The sequence below is a fragment of the Podospora anserina genome, chromosome 3 (genome assembly GCF_000226545.1).
Source record: "Podospora anserina S mat+ genomic DNA chromosome 3, supercontig 2".
In the NCBI taxonomy this organism is placed as follows: Eukaryota; Fungi; Ascomycota; class Sordariomycetes; order Sordariales; family Podosporaceae; genus Podospora; species Podospora anserina.
This window is the reverse complement of record NW_001914856.1, coordinates 302,176-319,199: the sequence shown is the minus strand read 5'-3', so window position 1 is coordinate 319,199 and position 17,024 is coordinate 302,176. Positions and strand designations below refer to the sequence as shown.

General features: G+C 51.5%; 6 protein-coding genes across 6 annotated transcripts; 3 read left to right on the top strand and 3 right to left on the bottom strand.

Annotated features, from left to right (window-relative positions):
• Positions 1-555: 555 nt before the first annotated feature.
• Positions 556-933, top strand: PODANS_3_2760 (uncharacterized protein; the record flags this gene model as incomplete). Its single annotated transcript, XM_001909012.1, has 2 exons — positions 556-616; positions 731-933. 2 exons carry the CDS (start codon positions 556-558, stop codon positions 931-933), a joined length of 264 nt encoding a protein of 87 aa, XP_001909047.1.
• A 3,223-nt stretch (positions 934-4,156) lies between these two features.
• On the top strand, positions 4,157-5,536 carry PODANS_3_2750 (uncharacterized protein; the record flags this gene model as incomplete). The annotated part of the gene is made up of 2 exons (XM_001909011.1): positions 4,157-4,224; positions 4,288-5,536. Coding segments are annotated over 2 exons (1,317 nt in total), but the record flags the coding sequence as incomplete, so codon positions are not given.
• A 2,989-nt stretch (positions 5,537-8,525) lies between these two features.
• Positions 8,526-8,888, bottom strand: PODANS_3_2748 (uncharacterized protein; the record flags this gene model as incomplete). Its single annotated transcript, XM_001909010.1, has 1 exon — positions 8,526-8,888. One exon carries the CDS (start codon positions 8,886-8,888, stop codon positions 8,526-8,528), a length of 363 nt encoding a protein of 120 aa, XP_001909045.1.
• Positions 8,889-13,601: 4,713 nt separating this feature from the next.
• On the top strand, positions 13,602-14,261 carry PODANS_3_2742 (uncharacterized protein; the record flags this gene model as incomplete). Its single annotated transcript, XM_001909009.1, has 1 exon — positions 13,602-14,261. One exon carries the CDS (start codon positions 13,602-13,604, stop codon positions 14,259-14,261), a length of 660 nt encoding a protein of 219 aa, XP_001909044.1.
• A 696-nt stretch (positions 14,262-14,957) lies between these two features.
• Positions 14,958-15,785, bottom strand: PODANS_3_2740 (uncharacterized protein; the record flags this gene model as incomplete). Its single annotated transcript, XM_001909008.1, has 1 exon — positions 14,958-15,785. The coding sequence occupies one exon, from the start codon at positions 15,783-15,785 to the stop codon at positions 14,958-14,960; it is 828 nt and encodes a 275-aa protein (XP_001909043.1).
• Positions 15,786-16,464: 679 nt separating this feature from the next.
• Positions 16,465-16,785, bottom strand: PODANS_3_2730 (uncharacterized protein; the record flags this gene model as incomplete). Its single annotated transcript, XM_001909007.1, has 1 exon — positions 16,465-16,785. The coding sequence occupies one exon, from the start codon at positions 16,783-16,785 to the stop codon at positions 16,465-16,467; it is 321 nt and encodes a 106-aa protein (XP_001909042.1).
• Positions 16,786-17,024: the final 239 nt, after the last annotated feature.

Below are 17,024 nucleotides of genomic sequence, written 5' to 3'. Positions count from 1 at the left end.
GGGAGCATAATATCAGGTGGGAGAGACTCAATAGTTTGGATGTCTGTGGCGAGAGTGATTGAGTTGTCAAGTCAATGATGGGCAAGTGACGGGGGTCTGGTGTCGAATCAAGGATGGGTTTGAACTACGTACTCTCTTAACTGCATTTTCCTGAACTAGCAGAGCTACAAACTGCGCTTGCCTTCCATACCTTAAACAAGATTTGTAAAACAAGAAGGAGCGGACGAGGTACAGCCAGCAGCCTGCACGTGGGGCGCCCTGAGAAGGTTCGACGTCTTAAAATCTCTGCATCCCAGAAATTTTACGTCCACTCTTCATCTTCTCACCCAATACCAAACCGCCGGAATATTCTTCCATCTCGAAACGATTCTTACATCCATTCTTGGATCCATCTCTACAGCGATTTCTACACCCATTTTGGACCTATTTTTACATCCATCTTTGGATCCATTTTTGGAGCCATTTTTGGAGCCATTTTATTTCCATCTCGTCAGCTCCAACCTTGACATCATCAGGGGCAGAGGATCGAGCAAACTAAGCGAAGAGGCCACTGGTATGAGGGAGGAAGCCATGAAGACAACCAAGACTAAAAGTTCACGCCGAGCGGTGTTCAGAGGTTTGTTCTTCTGTCTACTGTCTACTTCCAGCCTCGTGTGCTTGAGCTTTCAAGAGCTCAGTTGGGTAGAGATTCAGTTGATATTGAAGCTAACAGCCCAACCCTCGCCTCTAGTCTCCAAGAGAGTGTTACGTCACCGCTGCTTGTTCAAGTTTCGACCACGACGAGCGAAGAAGATCCAGACCCGGAGTAAGAAGGCGGCCAATCGAGTCACGGGCGCTTTGGTTGCATGTGGAGAGATGAACGTCAGAGAGGATGAAGTTTGGGGGGTCGTCTCTGGGATGGAGGAGCTGAATCTTGTTCGAGGTGGGGGGTGAAGGGATGGGGGAATCATTTCGATACTTGAGAGGAGGTGTGAAAGGGTGGAATTCATGGAGGAGTAGGCCTGGTTGGACCAGACAAGTACCACGTCGAGATGACGGATTGCGTTGCGTTGTTATTGATGTCTTTTGTTCATTTATATATCAATCCACAACTTGTTTTGCATTCATGCTGCCTGGATAGCTTAGGTGCCTTTTGCCTGCTCGGTGCGTTTTCTTTGACCTTCTGCATAGCTCTATCTGCCTTCCGATAACCTTGAATTTCCCATGAATGTGTGTCCCAAACAAAGACCAGGTCACGAAGTACCTGGTGATCTTGGAATCGACCGGAAGATGATGGTCCATCTGGAGCAACGCAGCAAGTGAACCAACCGATATCGGCGTGGTAGACGGAACGCATCAACCAGGACTACACAAGACCTGCAGGCGAGGGTCGATGGCAAAAGAAAGCATAAGCAGCGGTATCACGCTGCTTCTGCTGTTGTTCCAGTCCACGATGGTAAGCACCTAGACTCGCTCACCTTGTTTACCAGCTCCCCGTCCCATCAAGCCCTTGTCCCAGAATTAGAGTTGAGAAAAAAAGCTAACAACACATCGTTCTCTAGCTCCCGAGGTGCCAGCCTACCGAGAGGCAGGTCGGGATCCTTGGGATTAATTAGACGCAAGAATTAATCGCATGAGGCAGGCTCGGCGCAACGAGAGCGCGAAGAATATCAATGAAGAGATTTTGAAACGAAGGAAGGCTCGGGAGGCCGAGGCTCAGGCGCGCAAGCCGACGGCAGAGATTCAAGATCAAGGGAATGAATATCTAATCATGGGAAACATGGAATTAGATGGAGAGTACCGAGGGAAGGATGGACGGGCTCGGAATGGTCGGTGGTTGCATGGGCTTTTGTGAGACCTGACCGTCTTTCCCCATAGCTCATACATCTGGAAGTGCAAAATCGATATAGGTGACCGCCACTGCGATGGATACCTATTGGCCGGCAGGGTCATGACAATACAATGGCGGGCATTATTGATCGTTAGGCCACAGCCTTGATCTGGTGAAAATGTATCCCTGCATCCAGCTCTCTTCACAACTCCAACCCTCTCAGAGTCATTCAAAAGAAACCATGGACTGTCATGAGCGCCAGCAGAACGTCGACCACAATGCACAGAGCCAGAGCGAAGCAGCCACCACTGTTTCACTGACCCATCGTATTGCCAAGCCGTCTCTGAACACCCACCAAAAGTCGTTGTTGTGCCCCACCGCGCAGCATGTTCTAGCCAGGAATGGTAAGAAAGCACCCTCAGATATGCACCTACAGTTAGAAAAAACAGCGAATAGTCGTTCCAGTTACACATGCCGAGAATGGGGAGTACCTGAATTCGCCTGATGCGTCGAAGGAAGAGTTTGAAGCAGTGGGATGATGCGGACTAGTGGGTACTGGGGATTTGAACGATGGGTGGCGCTTTGTCGGTGTTTGTGGCTCGCCAGGGGAGTTCACCATTTGTTCGTCGGAGTAGGCAGCCCGTGGGTGATGATGTTGATGTTGGGGCATTTTTGGAAGACGTCTCTCTATAGACTTTCAACGGCGCAGATAAATGGGCAAACGAGTCATCCCATTCTTTGGGTCTTGCACAGAGGATGTAGGTTGCCGGCCCATCATCAGCTACATCAAACTTTGATCAGCCGACCTAGTATTCTCACATTCCCTTGACTTCCAACGCGACCTCGCCTTTCCCCTACATCGCCTTTCTTCCACTCAACAGCTTCATCACATCTGGCCTGAAACGCAGCCTCAACCCATTTTTCATTGCCTACCGCATCTGTCCGACAAAGCCTTGAGTTTGCGACCCCAATGGAACCTTTTCACTCGCAGCAAGTCGGCGAAAGGCAGCGGAAAAATGAAGCGCAACTCGCGAGTATGATGGCGTTCGACGACAGTCTCGCCGCAATGGATCTGGACGACGATCCAAAACACTTGCGAGAACCAGGCCAGCACCCCAATGTACTGTCAGAGGATGAAGAGGCCGCGCTCGATACAGGCTCCGAGCGCGTCTGTCGGTTTCCGACCCTCCCCTCAACCGAAAGTTCCGTGTCGCAGTCCCAAGGCTTGCCATCGACAGCCATGCCATCCCCTGCCCGCCAAAAGCCGTGGAAACCCCATCACAGAAGGCAGCGCAAGCTGACCCATCGAGCCGCCATGGGCAATGCGACTCCCGGCAATGGTATTCACCTCCATTATCTTGTTTATTTTGTGATTACAACTAATCTCTTGTCGTAGCCTTGCCCAGTAGTACCCTGCCCTCTAGCATCTCCCTGCCCAACTTTCCCACACGTTGGGACCATGAGGAAAGCGGGGAGAATGCCGGCGAAGCTTGCCCTTCAGCTTCTGCAGGTAATGAAACGTCAGCCGGCAATGAGGCGGAGATTAAGAGACAAAAGCACGCTCGCTGCGTCGCGGCGTGGAAGGAGCTTCAGGCCGAGATGAAAAGACGGAGGCAGGCACGCCGCACTGGCAACGATCTTGCTGCTGCTGTTGAGCAGATGCAGCTTTAGGTTGTGTTGCTTCTGGTCAGCCTTGTGACCGATGTGGAATGCCAAGATGCAGCCGCGCCATGGTTCACTAATAAGGCTGATGGACTGGATCCACATATGACGGCATCCGCCCGGTGACAGCATCCCTCAATCATTGCCCGGCGAGCTCTTGCCCCATGGCTTGTTGTTGACATCCATGTCACCTACTATGGAAACTGCTCTTGGAACACTTTTCTCTCCTCCACTTTGTCCGTCTCCTCGCACCCGCAACCAACAGCCTTTCCATGGTATTCTCTCGTACTTGATTTTGCATGTAAATTACACCCTTTGCCGTTATTCACCAGCTACTTGAATCATACCTTTCAATATCGATTGATCGCCTTCCCAAAGGACCTCGGACAGACACCTTTCAAAGAGGTCACGCGCGCCAGGCGGAGAAATATCTTCGAGATGACTCTGACGGCTATTGGGAGTGCTCCGTTGACGCATGGTGATTTCGCTTCGGCTGCAGCCGAAAATATGAAGAACGGCTGGCTGTATCGCATCCCAGACAAGCTGCTTATAATGATTCTCGAGTGTCTCGACGGCGATCCGGTCACCCGCCTCATTCTTGGCCAAGTCTCGAAGAGCCTTAGACGGATTGTTTATTCAAAAATACCGTTCTCTACGTACCAGATTCTTCTTGGGCGCAGTTAGAATGAGCGGCTCCAAGGTCACCTCATGGAAGCTTATTGGCACCTGACACGCCACGCAGACAGAGATTGGTAAGTCGTCTGCAAGATTTGTTTTAACACAGATATGGATTGGCGGCTAACGAGGACGGGTAGGGACCGACTTAGGTACCTTCTGCGCATGGATCGACTCTGTAGAGACTGTATCCAACACAGCGACCTGGTGCTTGCTTCCACTGGCTACCCAGGCACCAGCAGGCCGGACCCCTCGCCGCGTGTGGACGTCTTGCCCGTCTCGACACCCAGAATCAATACCCCCAGTGCGCCCCTCGAGGTCATCCAAACTACAAACAAGACCTGGAATGGATGCAAGTTCGCCTGCCCCAATGAATCAAATCGCTTGCATTGCTCAGGCTGTGCCACACAGCATTCGGTTCGAGCCTTCTCCAAGGCACAGACAGAGAAGAGCGACGGAAGCCGTATTTGCATCGGCCGGGAAGGAGTCCTCCGGCTATGCGAGCACCAGCATATCAAGTGGTCCGACATTGAAGCCCACTTTCTTCGACAGCATAATCCGGACAATCGCAGTCAACTAGTCCCAATAACATGTCAACTGATGTGCGAGCACGAGAGACGTAGCACAGGCAACAAACATGCACCGAAATACGGTTTTAGGCCACGTCTCACGGTGTCGGGGAACTCGAACATGCAATATGATATCGATTGGTCTTGGACCATCCACCACACCCTGACACTTGATACAAATGGTCAGTTGGATAAGGATGAGGTCCGAGCGATGTTCGAAGTCGACTTCAGGGGCGTGGCTGGCACCATCTTTACCGGCACACGAAACGGCGACGCGCTCAAAAGAGCGATGTCATGCTTTCCAGCGTCTTCGTGCACCTGTCTTAATCATACCGGGGTTCAACAACCACCAAAAGATTCAGAGGGCTATTTTCAATGTCTCTTTGAGGATTGCCCGCCCTCCCAAGCCGGCAAGAAACATGCATCAGTCCTTGAGTACGACAGTTTTGCCCACGGGATGCTTGCTAAGCGCATTGAAATCGATCGGTGTCTCGGATACTTTCCCTGGTCCGATAAGGGCCAAACGAAGCGGCCATGCCTCACCATAAGATACAGCCGAAAGATCGGTGGTAGGCTAGGCGCCAAGCCGGAATTGCCATATCTGGCCGGTTTGGCGCACTTGGACCCAATAATTCCCCCCCACGAGTGGCTACATGCCCTGGACCCGACTTCCTACGAGCTCAACGACAACACCACGACTGTCGGGAACGTGTGGCCTGTGTGCCGCGATATCTCCTGCGGGAATCATTATGCAAGATATCAGACGACACACTGTGGTGACAGAAGACCTTCTAGTGCCCCCCGTGATTGGCGCTATTGATGGAGGGATGTGTCGACATGTTACAGGTAGATGACGGGAAGGGGTTAAGAGGATATCAAGAAGGTGGATATCAACGTGGTCCGTTCCAAACAGCGAGATGACCTCCACCATGGTTGTCAGTGATGGCTCCTGGCTGTATTATAGCGAATATCGATTGTGTTTAATTTAAATGTGAAGTATCTCTGCATGGCGACTGACTGGGTAGGTAGGTGCCTATCGTTCAGTACCCGTTGACCAACTTCGAGGGTCTCAGTAGCTGGGTCTTGATGAGAGAACATGAACGGCACCCCTTGCCGGTCGTTATATTGACGCTTTTCACCCAGTTTATCAAGAGAAATTAGCGACTAACGTACATTATAAGCGAGTGAAACAGATAAGCGAGTGAAACACTTTCTACCAGTCTACCACAACTAACCTCGATTGCTATACAACAATATTAAGAACCAACTATAATAACATCAGAAACAGCTGAGTCTGAGGCATCTGCAGCCTCCTGGCAAGTGCGCGCATTATGGCCAGGCTTGCCGCATACACCACAGCACTGAGTCTTCGTACGAGACCCCCCTGTACCACCACCACTTTGTCGATTTTCCTGGATTACTTGCTCGCCCACGGCCTTCTGATCCAGTAGATCCTGTGCCTCTTGTACAGTAAGTTACCCTCCAAGCCTCACACGTGTTTTTTTGGCTCTCCGGCGCTTGCTTAGTGCCTCATTGGCCTTACGGAGCGAAGAGACCTCTGCACGAAGGAGAGCCACCTAGTGCATTATAGCCGTTATACCTTTAGTAAGCTAGTCTACCGTAGCTAGTATTAAAGTCGGGGAGCTATTTTAATAGTTAGTAATACGAGTCTTAATAAGCGTTAATTATAAGTTGGTTTTTCGAGGGTTATATAGTGTTTAGGAGACCTAAAGTTATATAGTGCCGGGCCGTAAGGTCGGGGGTATTAATATATAAAGCTTTATATTTAGTTTAAAAAGTATTTTCTTTAAATCGTACGGTATAAGGCTAGTACCCGTAAAGCTACCCTATATATTCTTCTTTATTATAGAGGCGAAGAAGGCTTCGCGGAAGGTATAGAGGAACTCGAGCTTATTTATATAGTTAATATATATATATATTAAGTCCTCGATTTAATAACCGTACGCTTATTTTAACGGCCTAAAGTAATTAATATTAAATAATTAAAAAAGGTAAGAGAAGTATAAAGGTATATAAAGCGTAATAATATTATCTTATTAATAATAACGTTCGAATTCGGTCGAATAATAACTTTCGTAGCCGTCGAGGATTAATAACCGGTATTTGCCCTTTATACGGGACGCTATATAATAATCGAAATACTTAATTTAATTTAAACCTACCGTAAGTTTAATTATTATTAATAATTATAATATATTAAATAAACAGTAAATTATATTTAATATATTAATTAATAAAGTAATATTACGCGGTTAAAATAATACAAGGAGGGATAGTTTAGCCGAGGGTATTAATTTTTTAAATTACCGTTACCTATTCGCGGTTATTAAGCTAGGCCAGTTTTACTTTACTAAAGCCGTCCAAAGTCGTAACTACTATACCCGCGAAAATAATATTTATTATAAACCTAGTCTCGTCGAAGTTATAGATATTATTATCTATAATACCGTACTTAGCTTTAGTATTCCGTACGAGCGTAAACTACTCGGCAATGACCTTTGGATCCTCGCACTTAGCCCTCTGGTAATCGTATTTACGCGTAAAACGCGTACGGAGCTATGGCTAGCGTTTAACGAAGTTGTGTGCCCAGAGCTTGCTAACAGAGGGCGCGTCGCGGGCGCGTAGCAGTTGGTTGGCCATATCTTCCACACTACGTAATCTTGGTGGAAAAGCTCGCGCACATAGCTCAATAACGTATTGAACAATAGTATCCTCTTCTAATTGCGTAAGCTTTCTCGAATTGGGCGTAGTATCGCGTCGTGCAGGCCTGCCGTCGCGTCGTCGCATAAGTGTCGCGGGGCTAACGCTATAGATCTTCGCTGCAGCCCGAAGACCAAGAGTATGGTCATTTTGGAGAGCTTCAAGTGCAAGATTAATTCTGGCCTCGTAGGAAGGTAAAGCCATGGTTCGTTGTAGAAGAATTCAAGGTTGAGGGTGGAGGATACGCGACGCGGTGGAAAGTGTTTCACTCGCTTATCTGTTTCACTCGCTTATAATGTACGTTATAAATATCCATGCATCATGGCTGTTATTCCAAATGCTACTTTGAACGTGTGAGACTTGGCGGCAATCAACCTTCAGTTCATAGCATTCTTTCGTGGTCTTTGGGGGGTGCTGCTGAGGGGACAAGTAAACAGCGACTTTGACACTGGCAGTAGCAATGGGGTTTGATTTGTTTTCTCACATGCCACCACTGAGACTTTACCCTTCACACTCGCCACACCTGCACTCACATGGCCATCGTCACCCCCGTTTGGCTTCAACTCGAGATATCCGGACTCGAACAACAGTCGACAAATCGACACGATGCCTAAAGCAGACGCCCACGGACAGCCGAACATCAAGGCCAGCGTTGAAGCGTTCCTCTGGTGCACCGCATAGAACGTTGAAAATAGTCCGTTGTATCGTGTCCCCGAAGAGATCTTGGTCAAGCTAGTCGACCGTTTGGACAATGACCTCTTCACCAGGCTATGCTTGGGTCAGGTTTCCGACCGTCCCCGCCGTCTTGTCTACGCCAAAGCAGCTGTGCCATTGTTCTTTGGTGCCTTGGTGGAAAACCGCGTTTTTGAGAGGACCTCGGGATTACTATAATGGCTTGAGACCTGCTTCTGCCAGCGGATGGTCAGTACGATTTAGAGTAGTTCTCGTTTCAGGATTGGAAGCTAACCTTGGTTGAATCATAGGTATCAGTTGAGATATCTTATGCTCAAGGACCGCCTTTGCGAGTCCTGCGTTCGGTGCAGTGATCTTAAGTTTGTCTCGACTGGCCAGCACGACTGTTCAATATATCAAGACAATGCCTTGAGCAGCCTAACCGACCAAATGAGACCCCAGGACTTGAAGGTTAAATTCACAAACAACGAGCCGTGGGACAGGCGCAAGTTCACTTCACTGTTGACACCCTCAATACACTGTTCTGTTCCGGTTTCCGAGTCCTCCATTCCATCAGAGCATTTTTGAAAGAGTAGATGAGGTTGTCCGAGAACGAGCGCATCTGTATCGACGGGGAGGGCGTCTTGCGGCTTTGCGAACACCGAGGTGTTCAGTGGTCTGATATCGAAGACCATCTTCAACACCAACAGGAACCCTACCCTCAAACCGACCGCGAGATCAAATGCGAGCACCGGCTCCATCGCAGTGATACCAGGCATGATCTTCCCGAAGCCTACATCCCTCGGCTCATCCTCGAAGGAACCAACACTTACAACTACAAAATCACGCCCTCCTGATGGACAGCCGTGGCCGCTTCTGTTCAAGTACCATACGGTCACGGTTCGAAGAAGACCTTGGGAATGCCGCTGGCTCAATCATCTCCGGTGCTTCCACCAACGACGCACTGAAGAAGGCGATAGTGTGCTTCAGCAGTCCGTCCTGTACTTGTCTCAACTACGGCAACAACCAACGCAGTCCAGACACGCGATCCCGACAGCAGCGAAGCCAAACACATCTCGTACATCCCCGTTGACATTTCTTCTCGGGGCTGTGATTCAGAAACGATACAGCTCAACCGCTGCTTTGAGACCGTCGGATGTCTAACCTGTGACCTACAGGAGGATAATCAGTCATAGTAGCTGTCTGGAAGCTACCAGGCAAGGCGCACCACCCCCTATTGTCCCTCTCCACGAGTGGTGTCACGCTCTTCGATCCTGGCTTCTACGAACTGGAAGACGACGGGGTGGTGGTGGGCATTGTGTGGCCTGTTTGTCGGGATGCTTCGTGTGGTAATTATTACTATGCTGCACGTCAGGTCACGCATTGTAGTGTGGGGTACTGTTAGCTTCGTCATCGAGTAAAGCTATGCGCATCATCACCGGAATGGGTAGGTGGCTGGAAAAGGGGACATACGGCCGGGGGTGAGTGTATTTTGTCAAGGGGGTGAATGGTTGGAGATCATGGCGTCGGATACTGGTGCCGGGTTCAGACTTCTTGATGATGGGGGACGGGTAATAATGTGCGCACCGGTAGCTTACCACGTTGAGGTGGTTTTGTGATGGGCTTGGAAGCACCTGACTGGCTCTTTTGACATGATGTTCTTGTGGGATCGTGTGCAAGAAATGGCACGATACGGCCGGGAAATGTCTTCAGTGACGATCACATACATATCAGTCACCCAAGAAGATATTGCTATCCGCAGATCTGCAATGGAGGAAACTCGAATCATTATGCCGCACTCTCAGGTCACTTAAACCCGCAGATACACACATGGCGAACATGATCACCACTCCCATTGTTACCTCCTCCCCTTCAAACTCTTCCTCTCTTTATTCAGTCCGCACTTCCCGTTTCACCCATTCGTCGAGGTAGGTAAGTTGCCAGGTTGTCAGCCGCTGAGCCCCGAGCTGTAATCGCTTCATCTTCAAGAGCTAATCGTTTCGCAATCAGAAAGGCGTACGTTCGAACAACGTAGCAGTAGCACAGACTGAAAGGTGTTCTTCCAGATCAGCAATCTTCCATGTCCCAGTAGACGTCAAGTAGGGCCTCGCGATCACTTCCTCCGGCATGCTTTGGTCCCTTGAGGTATCGTTTGACACCTCCACCTAACGAATGCTCCACGCCGAAATTGCGCCAGTATTTGTTAAGAGTGATGACTATAGCGGTGAGGTATCCGGTGGCTCCCCAACGTTAATCGGAAAGACTTGTAAAGCCGGCTCCGGCAAACTCGGTGGACTAAGACCAGGAGCGTCACTTGATGGGCCGGCTGTTATTGTAGCAGCTGTGCTCCTGCTGGAGGTAGATGTCGGGAAGGTTTCCTGAATGGTAGTTGTTGAGGATTGATCGGGTGGGGGAATGGTACTTGTTGAGGGCATCACCGACGCAATGGATGTGTCCTGCGCTGATCTTGAAGCCAGGACACCCGCAACGACACCGCCTACAGGCCCTGCGAGAAGCAACAAAGCTACGACGACAAGCAATATGCGGTGCCGTCGCCACCATGGGGTTTGAGAAGTGTTGGGGCTCTGAGGTGGTAATCGATTGTCGCGATCGAGCGAGCTGCACACCTCAGGAAGGTTCGAATGATCGCAGACTTCGGGAAGATTCCAATGGTCGTAGCACTCAGGGAGATCGCTACTTATGTTGTGAACACATTCCGGTAGATTCGAGACTTCAGCGGAGTGGGTGAAGCATTTGGTGGCCATGGCCTCAGCTGGAGTAGGCTTTTCCATCTCTCCCAAAACAGTCGAACATCTGCCGGAACAGCAAAGAGGCACGCCAGCTAGGGGCACTTCAATTATTTAACACTCTTGACATTTGGTCCCCTTGCGTTGAGAATCTGGGTCAAGGCGGCAACATGCAATATCTACGCCTCGTTTCTGCACAGGTGATCGAAAAGATTGAATTGTGATGCAGATCGTGCGGCGTGGCTGGTACCAATTTATCAGAATTCAGCGGGCTAGGCCAGAAGTTGCTGTCTGAGGATTAAGGCTCTAGGGGCGGTAATTTTACTGGTGGTGATCGTGCATCGTTGCCGCACCGGCTGAAAACCTGACAGGTATACCCCCGTATCTGATGGGCTAGCCAACCGCCGTGGCTTGAGATCTCGATAGCTTTTAGCATGATTATAAATTTGCTTTGACAAGAACCTGGCGACACCCCCCTGGGTTGCTCAAAGCCGCCATCTTCTAGATGTCAGCTTGGCTCTATTCCGGACTACACAACCAAACCCCTATCACCAACAAACCGCCGCAAAGCGTCTTAGCAGTCACCTTATCCGCACACGCTCCAAATCTCTCCTGAGTCGGTCCCCAAACCAACCAGGTATAGCTACCACAGCCCTTCCACTGGTATTCTGTTCCACCCAGCGCGAACGGCGTGTCGCAGACCCAGGTGCCATAGTTTCCTATTACTTCGTAGTCACATGGACTCTCGGGATAGAAAGCGATCTCTAGCAAGTCACGGGCCTCTCCGGGCCGAGATGCCCTTCCGATCTGGACAGCGCGTGTTGGCTTCGATGGCTGACCCATCAGAGGGGCGGGCTCAGGACTGTTGGAGGACGGTGAAGGACTTTTGATTGGCGTTGCTGGGGATCCCTCGACTGTTGTGCCTGGCGCTGGCAAGGAGATTGACCGTTGAGTGTGGGTTGCCACCAACGTACCGGTCTCGCTGTCTTTCTGAGGGGCTGTTGCTGAAGTGGTGGTCTCTTGTATCTGTGGCTTTGAAGGTAAGAAGCCTGAGCCTGTGGATGTAGACGTTGAGCGCGAGTCAGTCGGCACGGTAGGAGCTTGGATCCCGGCTGTTGTTGTTGTTGTTGTTGTTGTTCCTTGTGTGTTTTGTGATGCCGCGCCCGACGTGGCGCCGTGGGGCTGGGTCAATCCAAATAGGGATGTGGTCCTAGAACGATTAGAATCTTGAAGCATGGCAGTGCCGGTAACCTGTAGGTAGAACCTACCCAGATAACGTTTCGATGGGTGTTGGTGACGCTGATACAACTGAGCCGTCCAAACCTTGGCGACGCGTTAGAGTGAGAGCACCGGCTATGGCACCGCCAGCTGCCCCTCCCACAACGAGTACAACAGCAAGTATCCACCAAGCCCAGTGTCGTCGCCAACAGGATCTTGGAGGAGGGGACTGCTTTTCGCCCAAAGCTGCAGGTGCCTGTACTTTGTTCGCCCTGTCTCGCCTAGACGGTCGCTGGCCGGGTTCGATGGGATTGGCAACTGGAATGTAGACCTCTGGTAGATCCCAATGGTCGTAACACTCTGGCAAGATCCAGTCGTCGTAGCACTCCGGTAACCGAGTTTCGTGGGCAATAGCAGCGCAGATAGGGCGTTCGACTGTCCTCAACGATGCTTCATCCCCCATATCCTCTGATGTTGACTACCCATACGTATATGCCGTGACGTGGGAAGCGAAATCTCCTTGCGCGATCTGGGAGGTAGAACTGTGGCCATCTCGGGTTTTATGAATGGCCCCCTGAGGGCGGTGGAAGTTTGTGGTTTGCTTGTAGGCTAGGCCAGCTTACGGGCCTGGGCTTACTCAGGGCGGGCGGCGCGCATGATAAAAGCATCAGGGGAACGCCTTGGCGTCGGAGATTAGCGCGCCACTGTTGTACAAACACGAGAAACCGACTTTAGATCCAAGCTACTGGTAACCTGGAATCTTTACTCGTGTTTCGAGGATATCAGGTTCGACGGCACTGGATCGGTGGGGGCTGGCGTCGGGATGTCGGATAGGAGTGGCGGGCACTTATTGGATGGCTGCTACATTCTCGAATTTCGTTCAGCTGTTAGCCGGTCTTTAAGAGCTGAGTGGGTGTGGTACCGGCTCTTCAGACGAACAAAGAGATGTCTGAGTGTTAAATAGGCGCCTACACTATCAACTGGAGCGCCACCTTCTCCCCACATCCACCGCCCCCTCTCCAATAAGCCTTTTAAAGGTGTGCGTCTCCTGCTCGAGGAATGCGAGCCAACATGGGAAAAAGTCGATGGCACTGGGAGCGAAGGTTGACAGAGTTGAGGTTGACGCGGAACCAGCTTGTGTAGCTGGATGGGGTTGATTCAGGTTGCTCTTTGCCTCTTGCGGGATCAGGGAGCTTTGGCAGCCGCCGGAGTGTCCAGGGAATCGGTAAAGCCATGGCAGCCGTCGATTCTGTTGTGGATACGAAGTTGGTACAAGTTAGTAGGTATCCAAAGGCAATCTGGAAGACATGCTTGGGGTTTAACTGTGTGCTACAGGGGAATTTTGGGCAGTCTTAACCGTGGGCGGGTACCTATGTCTCCCCGTTTGATGCCGCTCCTTCCATATGGGAAAAGGGGTGGAGGCCCTGCACCTAGGCTCTGAACAGATCCTCAACGAAGGGCATTTCTGTTCAGTGCTCGGCAACATCGATCGGGTTCCTCAATCCAGCAGCAAAAGCACAGGACAAAATGAGATACAGAAAGACGGTCAATCTCGAAACAAACGCGCTGGCGTTCTTCGCAAGCCATGGTTTTAGGCCCAGCAGAGCTCCCCCGCCTGCGAGGTCGACCTCGAAGCAGCGCAAGGAAGCGCCCAAGATTTTGCCGCCCGCGGGCGAGGCTCCGGCCCCCTCGCCGCTTGTTGACGAGTCCCCGGCGCTCGTGAACGCATACGACCCGGCCGAGTACTACCGCGACCGGGCGCTCTGGTCAAAGTGTGCGAAGTCAGATCTCCTCCAGTTCTTTGCCGACTTTGAGGAATTCCGGGCTGAGGGCCACAACTTCACCCCGCAGGAGGTCCATCAGGCCGTCCTCGAAGCCCTCGAGTCGGCCAAGCAGCGGCCCAAGGATGCCCAGAGGGTCATCCCGGAAGACTTTCGGGAGATTGTCGACGATCGCAGTGCCTTGCCAGACCACCAGTGGGCCGTTGTGGATGCGGCGTTGTATCTGGGAAAATGCTGCTTCAAGGAGCGCGCTGTTGCCGGGTCACAGATCTCTTTCCAGTCGTCTGATCTGGAGGACATCAATTTTCGAAAGGCAGTGATGTTGATGGCAATCATGGAGATCCGGGATATGAAACCATGGCTGTTGGAACAGAAGAGGGTGGAGCAGAGCCGGAAGCAGAAGTAGGGGGGAGAGGATAAGGAGAGGGAGAAAGAAAACGACCGCGCGACGCAACTGGCGAACCAGAATGTTGAGGTGCCTACCAGATCAAAGTCAACGCTGAGGTCGTTTATCAAGCGAGAGAAGCAGAACAACGAGACCCCCAATCCATCAACACCGCCGGAATCCAAGCCAGCTATTCCAACATCGACTGAATCGAAGCAGCCCACACATGACCAGCATAAAGAGCAGCATAAAGAGCAGCGTAAGGACCAATACACGGACACGCCCGAGGCTTTCCCGGCAGATGGGGCATCTTACTGGTTTCGGCGTCACACCTGGCGGAGTATCAGTGTGGGAATATGTTCCGACACCTGAGCAGTAGTGTTGGTGGCTCTCCAGCAGCGTTTTGAAGGACGTAGCGGAGCTTTGAAGTCATGAAGGCGTTAGCGGTTGAAGAGATTCAGTGTTTGAGCCGAAGGAGGTATGGGGCAATCGTTGGAATAAACATCAAAGTAGGAGGAAGGCAAGGGAAGAAGGACAGAACGAGCCACTAGGACGCTGCCACCAACACCTAGCAACTTGCGCCTTCGGGACAGAGTTAAGAGCTCGGGACATGATCAACGGCATGATGGTCAACCGGTGAATTGAAAGAGATATTTGTTCACCACCAGTCACGTAATGGAACGCGTTCCTTTGCCCCCGATGCCTAGAGTCTACTGTTCAAGTCCCGATCTCAAGTCCCCCACTCCCTTTTCCCTCTCGTTGTCTCCCACTGTCAGGCGGCATCCCATCCGTAACCATGATATCATCCTCCTCTGTCCCAAGTCTGGATTGTCTCCAATTGCCGCTGTCTGTTGCTGTATCTCCTCCCGCAACATGCGCAGCTTCAGGCTGCCTCGGCTCGTATGGTGGTGGCGCATCCTGTCCCCCTATACCCTGTCCCGGTGTTGGCGTCGTCCCTCCCACTCCTTGGGTGCTAATAGGCGACACAGGGCTTAGCCCCTCTCCTTGCTCCTTCATATACACATCCCTCTTCACTCCATCATCGGCCAACGTCTGCTCTTCCGCCAGCCTCCGCTTCTTCCTCCGCCGATCTCTCCAGAAGCACAACCCCGACACCAACAAGAAGAAGACCACAATCGACACTGCAATCGCCGCTATTTGCCCGCCAGAGAGACCATTGTCCCGGCTGGTGACTCTGTCGTCAAGGTCAAAGTCGATGTTGTTCCTCTCCCCGTCACGCCCAAAATCTCCGCTCGAAATTCCTTCATCCGATCCGCTGTTCCCCCCTCCAGGTCCGTTATACGACTTCTCATTCCAGTCGCTCCAAGGGTTGTATCCATCGTCGTCGTCGTCATCGTCAAATCCAGGGCCAAGGGCGTCTCGTTTTGTGATCCGTGAGCGTCGTGGTGGTAATGCAGGTGCCATCTTTGCGGTTTGTTGACAGCAGAGGGAGAGAAAAAAACGGAAAGGAAAAGGGGGATCCCATCCCAGTTTAAAGGAGAGACAAACACGAACCGCCCGACCCGATCCGGCCGCAGTCAGCATGGAATCCAATCCAATCCCCGCCTCATCCGAATGTTACGGCTACACAGCACCACCACCACCACCACCACGACGCAGATCCCTGCCTGCACTATGTACGTCAGATCGGCGCCTATCCAAACGTTCACCGCAAATCCAGCTCACCAGCTGCAGTGAGAAACTTGTTTCGGGCCCGAAAACCATAGCTCTCACAGTTCCCAACATCAGTCGGACAGTCACCGATCACAACTGATGGCTAAAGCAAGGGAATCATCTCCTAGAAAGCGAGGGGTAAGCTGAGACCTTCGGCGCCGAAACCTGCATATTCTCTGTGTCTGCCGTATGCAGCCAAGCCAGGCCTATTTTCTTGTCAACACGGGCGGGCTCGATGAGAAAGAAGATCAGTAGCGAATAAAATACACGGTCTGATATTGTCCCAGCCCTTCTGAAACGCCAGCATCATTGGCACAGCATACCCATCCATTCGTCAGTGAGATGGCGGAGCAATGCACATCACACCCTTTCCCAACCCGACGCCCCCGAATCCCGCTGTCACCGCATCGGTAGTTGCTCGTATATAAATCATTTCGTATTGCCGAGCCGCTGTTACATTTGATGTACCTCTTATATCCCTACGTCTTATCAGTCTCCCAAATGAACAACAGCGATATCTCCAGGTGACATTCCTCCAACAAAACCAATATCATGTCCTCTCAATCACCCTGCCCTTACCCTTCTTCTTCTCCCCCCTCATAACCCTCGCATACTCCTCCTCCTCCCCCGTAGTCGCACTAACCCAAATCATCATCCCCATCACAGTCCCCACCATCAAAATCGTCACCACCGCCGCCCCAACCCTATCCGCATCGGTAATAACCTCGCTCTCCCCCTCCCACTCCCCCACTTCCCCCTCCCGTCCCGCATTCGGATCCCCAGCACTCGTCCCCCCATTCTTGGCCGTCACAGCCTCCTTAACCTCCGGTTGTTCAACCAGCAAACTGACCAAGGCCCCCAGCGCATTCATCTGCTGCCCGGCCCCCGTGTTCCCATCATACTGGCCCCTATTCCACCTAAACCCACACGTCCCATCCGGCAAACAACTCTTCCGCCATGCTCCTCACCGACTCCCTCAACACCGGCATGACAACCCCCCTCACAAACGGGGCCATCTGCGTCGTCTGCGCCATCCACCGGTGGAGATACCCCTTAAAAGACAACATATCCGTCGTACACTGGTTCCACTCCTCCAACTCACAACTCGGT